At 40.3% G+C, this 6,701-nt stretch overlaps 1 protein-coding gene across 1 annotated transcript in view; it reads left to right on the forward strand.

The window, feature by feature from the left end:
- LOC101858826 overlaps positions 1-6,701 on the forward strand; it is a 29,951-nt gene that overhangs the window by 1,030 nt on the left and 22,220 nt on the right. Inside the window, exon 2 of the mRNA XM_005112452.3 lies at positions 1,991-2,916. Within this exon, the coding sequence (XP_005112509.1) occupies positions 2,057-2,916 (860 nt within the window). The 5' untranslated portion in view covers positions 1,991-2,056. The remainder of the gene's footprint in view (positions 1-1,990; positions 2,917-6,701) is intronic.

Below are 6,701 nucleotides of genomic sequence, written 5' to 3' on the forward strand. Positions count from 1 at the left end.
AGAGAGAGAGAGAGAGAGAGAGAGAGAGAGAGAGAGAGAGAGAGAGAGAGAGAGAGGAGAGATCTCAAGGGGGAAAGAAAAAGAAAGAAACTTCACTTTAAATGTCTTTCCCTTGAGGAAACACCAAACTGTAACCCCAATTACAATATTGGGGAGGAATCCTCATATGTGAACCATTGTGGTAACCTAATAATATTAGTGCAAGATTATCAAGGAATACCCTAATCTGTTTCTGTAGAGCTATCTAATAATTAGAAGATGAAAGAAAACAGTTGCCTTCAGTACTTAAGTACGTAATGATAAAGATCGAGGGGGAAACTATGAAATCTAAAGGTGTCAAATATGTCACTATATTGGTCATTAAATCAAAACAAGTGAACCTATTTTGATAGTTTTTCATCTAATGAATGAATTCCCTGTTTTAAGAGACCTGTTTTTGGCAATTGATAAAAAATAATTTGACATCGAAGTCGTCGTAAAGGATGCCCGAGCCACTGCCAGCGGCTCACTGGTACAGTGGTTCCAACTGTGAGCCTCTGGGAATGGCTTGTGGGAGATATGGAGTTAAATAAATCAGAACTGTAGCTGTGACGATATATATATTGGCCTTTTTGTGTTCTGGAAAATGGTTTGAAAACCCTGCAAATGCTCTTGACTGTGTTGCTTGTGGGCAGTAACTATTGTTATCAGCGAGATAGTCCTCTAAAATAAGATGACAGTCTGTTGATTACTTTTTTATTTTTGTTTTGAAAGAATGGCATATGTTGATTATTTTGTAAATTTATTTGTTAACTGTGTGAGTTAGTTTGTATGAATGGGTTGTGTATGAGTGCAGTGTGTATGAGCATGTTTGTGTGTTTAAGTAAGATAAAATAATAAAGGATTCTAAATATGCATGTGATTGTGGATCTGTTTGTGAGTGTAAGCATATATAGTAGTCTGTGTGTATGTGTAGAGATTGGAAGAGAGTATGTGTGAATGGGTGTGCGCACGTGTGCGTGTCCGTGTGTAAGGGTGTGTCTATGAGTTTATGTGTGTGTATGTGTGAGTTTGTGTGTGTGTGTGTGTGTGTGTATGTGTTTGTGAGTGTGTGTGTGTGTGTGTGTGTGTGTATGTGTGTGTGTGTAAATACTGAAACACTAAACCAATGTGCCAGTGACTGGAGAATGAATATTTATGTTATGTTATGTTATGTTATCTCATCTTATCTTATGTTATCTTATCTTAGTGGGTGGTTGGCGGGTGCTCTGGTGTGGTTTGTCTCTTCTTTCCTGTCAAACATCTATCTTCTTTATCTTCCCTCCTTCTTTTTTTTTGTTTGTTACTCTCTTGTAACACCTCTAATCTTCGGCACTTATATGACCATATTGTGTTGCAAGTCCCGTAAAACTCTTACTAAAACTAAATCTTATCTTATTTTTAAAATGAAAGGGTTGTTTGTAAAGTCACACTGAAGTCACTTTCACTTTCAGTATTGTTGTCTACTAGTTTCATAGGTATCTTTCCCCAGGTATGTAGTTGTCTCAGAAATTTTAATACAGTTTAGTATGCAAATAGCAAACATACACACAGCAAAACAGGCACATAGTGAACAGGTTGTCAGATCCCCAATTTTTTACCAATACATGTACATGTATATATTACTTGTATTTAAATCACGTGCATAGTGGAAATCATACATAATGAGTCAGATTTCCACATCCCACAGATTTTGCTCTGTATGTATGCTATGCTGTATCCATTTGTAATGTGTTCCACATTTAAAAAATTGTATAATGTACCTCCCTTCCCTTCTGTCAGAATAAGTGTTTTCCTGTGTGGTTCGCTGAACTAATCACTATTGAATCCTTGAGCCATTGACAGGAAGTGATTTTATCTGATGTCTCATTCCACTGTTCTGTCTCCTTTTTGATTACAAATATTGTTTATAAATTGTATTCAATTATTTTCCCTAATTTATTTCCTTTTTCTTGTTCTTTTTGCTTCACAGAGGCATTTTGGTGGATAAAATGGTAAGATAATGGAAAAATAATCGCTTCTATCATAAGTGCCAAAGATGACAACGAAGACAGTAAGCGGAGATTCCTATGGAAATCTCCACTCGGAGGGAAATGCTTTCCAGGTTGATGGTGGAGTCGTTGTAGATTCCCCACAGCAGCAAAGATCAGAAAATTTGCCTCAGATAAATATTCCTATTGAAATCAAAGTAGAGGAAGAAAGTGAGGTTGACGCTGGTCATGAAAGTGGAAGTGACAGACAGGAAGAAGAAATGAGTTCGCAGGCAGCTGAGCATGTTGTGGGGGATATTGTGGAGGACGGAGGTGAAGTTTCTTTGCAGGATTTGCCGGTTGATGAGAAACCCGCTGAGGGTGAAATTATTACTGAAGTAATAACTGAAAATATTTTGCACCATGAAAATAATCGAGACCAATTTGAAAACACGGATGGAGAGGACAAAGATCAAAATAATGCAAACAACGAATCAAACAGTATTGATGATGAAAACCATGAAGATAAAGTTGAGGACCAAAATGGAAATAAGACGTTTGAGGTAAAGAAAGTGAGAAGCGAACCTCTGATGATTCACTTAGGTAATGATGAGGAAGATGATGATGATGGTGATTGCTTTTCGGGAGAAGGGAATGGCGATAATGATGATGGAATGGCTGGTGAAGATGATGACGATGAGGATGATGCTGACAGTGGGATGAGTTTTGTTGAGGACGATCGTAGTTTTGAGCCTGACATAAACACAGGGAGAACCTCAGCTCAGAGCAGAAATCGGCCCCCGACAACGAGCACACTGCGGGAAGTCCCACATGGGCTGCGAGCCAAGGCCAATACGCCAGCCAGTGTATACACCATTGCCAACGAAGTAGAGAGTCCGGTTGGTGACAAGAGGCAAGACTCGGGCAGGTATGGAAATCTTTACTGTCAATCTGTGATAATAGATGATATATAAATGTCACAGGCAAGTTTTGCATGCATTGTAATGATAAATATTTACATTATCATATATTATATCATATGTGGGGCAGCGTGGTGGAATCAGGCTCTCGTTAATTTTTGGGCATGTAGAGTTATTGGTATCATCTTAAAACTTGTTTACTTGTCTTTATTTGGATGAAAATAATATCCTTTTGTCTTGAATACAGGCCAAGATATTTGCAAAAGAAGGAGGTGGGGGTCACCTGTTTTCAGAGGTAATATTCGTGAGGAAATGGCCACCAAAGATTAGTTATTTCCTTAGCTTAAGAGTCCGTGGTAACTGAACATTTACATTTCTTGTGCCTTTAATGAACGTTTTTCAGAAAAATCCACTCAGAAATGAGTTCTTTATTGGGCAAGAAAGGTGTTGAGCCAAAATACAAAAATTCGATAAAAATTCACAAACCTGCGGAAAAATGCAAGTTTCTTCACTTTCATAATTTTGACGAGAGCCTGATTCCTCCACGCTGTCTCACATATATGTCACGGCACAGTGCAACCGGGCACTTGTCAATTTTTGGGCATATGGAATTATTTGTATCTTTTTAAAGCTTATTCATTTGTCTTGGTTTCGTGAAAAAAATACCCATCTATCTTGAATAGAAGTCAGGACATTTGTGATTAAAGGAGTTGGGGTTCCCCTTATTTTAGAGGTAAAGTTAAAATAAGTTGGGAAAATGGCTGTCGAAGTTTGGTGATTTCCATTGCTTGAGAGTCCTTGGAAATGGACATAAAAGGTGTTGAGCCAAAGAACAAAAGTTTGATAAAAATTGCCTAATAGTCGGAAAAATACCCTTTTCTTTGATTTCAGTGTTTTGGCATGTGCCTGATTTCTCCATGATGCTTTGCATACAAGTATCACTTGCGGGTATGGCATAATTGTCAAAATTATGAAGATACACTGGAGTCTGCTTCAATCAAAATCTGCGAGCCTGCTGGATTTTCTTATGCTTAAGTATGTTTTCAGTTTAAACAGATTGCTCAAACAATATAGAACCCCCCCCCCCCCCCCAATCCGGGGATTCTACTTTCTTTTGGTGTAGCTCTGTTTTTAGATTTTTAGATTAACCCTGATTGATTTAAGGTGAGCTTCACAACAATGTATTGGACAAATTTACACAATGACATGCCCATTTCAGTATCTTTTTCCCTTCTCTCTGCCCCGCCCCCCCCCTCTCTCTCTCCCCCCCCCTCTCTCTCTCTCTCTCTCTCTCTATCTCTCTCGACCCTCCCTCCCCCCTCTCTTTAATACTCTTTTATGCCTCTTCCGTAACCCCCCCCACTCACACGTTCAGTCTCTGTATTTTACTATTGCCTGTCTCCTGTTTGTCTGCGTGCTGGTGTCCTTGTCTGTCTGAGGTTACATAAGGATTTATTCTGTCCAGATGGATTTACCCTCATATGTTCTAATGATTTTTAAAATCTTTTTATTTGAAAAAAAGGGAGGGGGAGGGGGGAGCAACCTATACACACTCAAGACTTAATTTTTATTTGTGATTTCTTGATGTTCACTCATCTGAGCTGATTCAGAATAAATAATTAAGGAAATGAATAGATAGACAGATGTATTTATAAGTAAGATTGAGTAATTAAGTAAGTTTGTACGTTAACCCCCCCCCCCCAAAAAAAAAAAAGAAAAAAGAAAAAAGAAAGGGAAACAGATGCCATAATTCCGTTGATGATCCCTTGTGATAAAATACTTTTAACTGTCCCCTGGTATTTTGATGTTAACTCACGTGGTATTCCGATTGTATTTCCAGCACTGTGACCCTTCTGTGCGATCTCTTTCTGTGTTGAAAACATTGTCCCTAGTGCTACCTGCTCCTGTTTTACGAGTAAGTCATGTCCGCCGCGCTCGACACGTATGACTGACTTCACCTCAATGTTGAAGGATACATATTTATTTTATACATGTACAACTTACGTACGGTGTATCTGTTGGGTTTTACATTTTATTTGCAGATCCCCTGCCCTCTCCAGTTCCCGTCTATTTTTCTCTTGTCTGTCTGTCTGTCTGTCTGTCTGTCTGTCTGTCTGTCTGTCTGTCTGTCTGTCTGTCTGTCTGTCTGTCTGTCTGTCTGTCTGTCTGTCGTTCGCTCTCTCTCTCTCTCTCTCTCTCTCTCTCTCTCTCTCTCTCTCTCTTTCTCTCTCTCTTTCTGTCTGTCCCTGTCTCCTGCTATCTCTTCTCCCTCTCTTTCTTTCTGCCCCCTTTCTCTCCCGTTATCTTTTCTCTCTCTTTCTGACCCCCCCCTCTCTCTCTCTGTGTCTCTCTCTGTCTCTCTGTCTCTGCTCTCTCTCTTTCTCTCTCCCCCCTTCTCTCTCTCTCTCTCTCTCTCTCTCTCTCTCTCTCTCTCTCTCTCTCTCTCTCTCTCCCTCTCTCTCTTTTGTTGTTGTAAGTGTTTTACGGCACTCGCAACTGCATACGGTCATATGAGCGCGTGGTACCCATTAAACATTTTCTGCTTGTAGAAAACAGAATTTTGCCCAGGTGGCGACTGACGCCTACTCATATAGATTTTGGACCACCAATGGATCTTTAACGTGCGCAACTTACACCCGGGATCTGCTAGATTTTTAGCCCTTGTCTGAGAAGGCTAGGTGTAGATTTTTTCCTACCATATGATCAGGGGTGTGGCTGAACGACAGCAGTCAGAAGGAGCCAAGGAGTAGCAGTAGAAAGGCTGCCGAAAGAGTCAGGATCTCAGAGGAGGGGGCAAAGGAAGTGAGGGAGTGAGGGCAGAAAGTGGAGACGAAAGCAGACGACAGGCACACATTGCTAGAGAGAAGGAAAGGAGGTGATAGGAGACAATTTTAGAGAAGAAAAATTTCCGTCGCTACTCTGATTCGAACCAGGGACCTATTGAATGAGTGGTGAACACCTTAACCTCTAGGCCACAAGAGCCCCCCCTCCCCACCCTCCCTTCTCTTGTAATTTCTCCGAACAACTATAGCTCTGCAAACGTTTTTCATGTGGGATTTCTACCATTGCGTGTACTGTGTCATATTTCTGGAATAGATGATAAGGCCACAGCCAAGCGCATAATCCGTGGGTGGTTGGCGGGTGCTCTGGTTTGGTTTGCCCCTTGTTTCCTATCAAACATCTATCGTCTTTATCTTCCGTCCTTCTTTTTTTTAGGTTTGTTACTCCCTAGTAACACCCCTAATCTTCTGACGCTCATATGACCTTATGCAGTTGCGAGCGCCGAAAATTTTCTACTAAAACAAGCGTATAATCCGGATTTTGACGCCAGTCGATCACTGGATTTAGATTTGAGATTTTGGTTCAGATGTACCGGAGGCTGAGCAACAATTACAATCCACTCTTGTCTCACAACTCACGGTGTCACACCATAGAATCAATCTTGGAATGTGTCTTTGATGGTGGTTCCTACTCCTACTAAATCTGTTCTTTAGCCGCAAATTGTTCCTGTCTAGCTTGCTTTTTTTCACTCGGCACTGTGCATGGCCGTTATTTTGTCGATATACCTCTTTTTTTCTTTTTTTCTTTTTTTCTTTTTTTCTTTTTTTCTTTTTTTCTTTTTTTGGGGGGTTTAGCCTGAACATACCTGCGATAGAATATATGTAGTAGAGTTGCTTCTGCGTTTCGAACATATTGTGAATATTTGAATTGGTTTTTCCATATCACATACCGCTTGGTATCTTGTTGCAACCCCCTCCCCCTTACCCCCAAAATAAAACAAAACAAAACAGCG

Source organism: Aplysia californica, unplaced genomic scaffold (assembly GCF_000002075.1).
Source record: "Aplysia californica isolate F4 #8 unplaced genomic scaffold, AplCal3.0 scaffold01276, whole genome shotgun sequence".
In the NCBI taxonomy this organism is placed as follows: Eukaryota; Metazoa; Mollusca; class Gastropoda; order Aplysiida; family Aplysiidae; genus Aplysia; species Aplysia californica.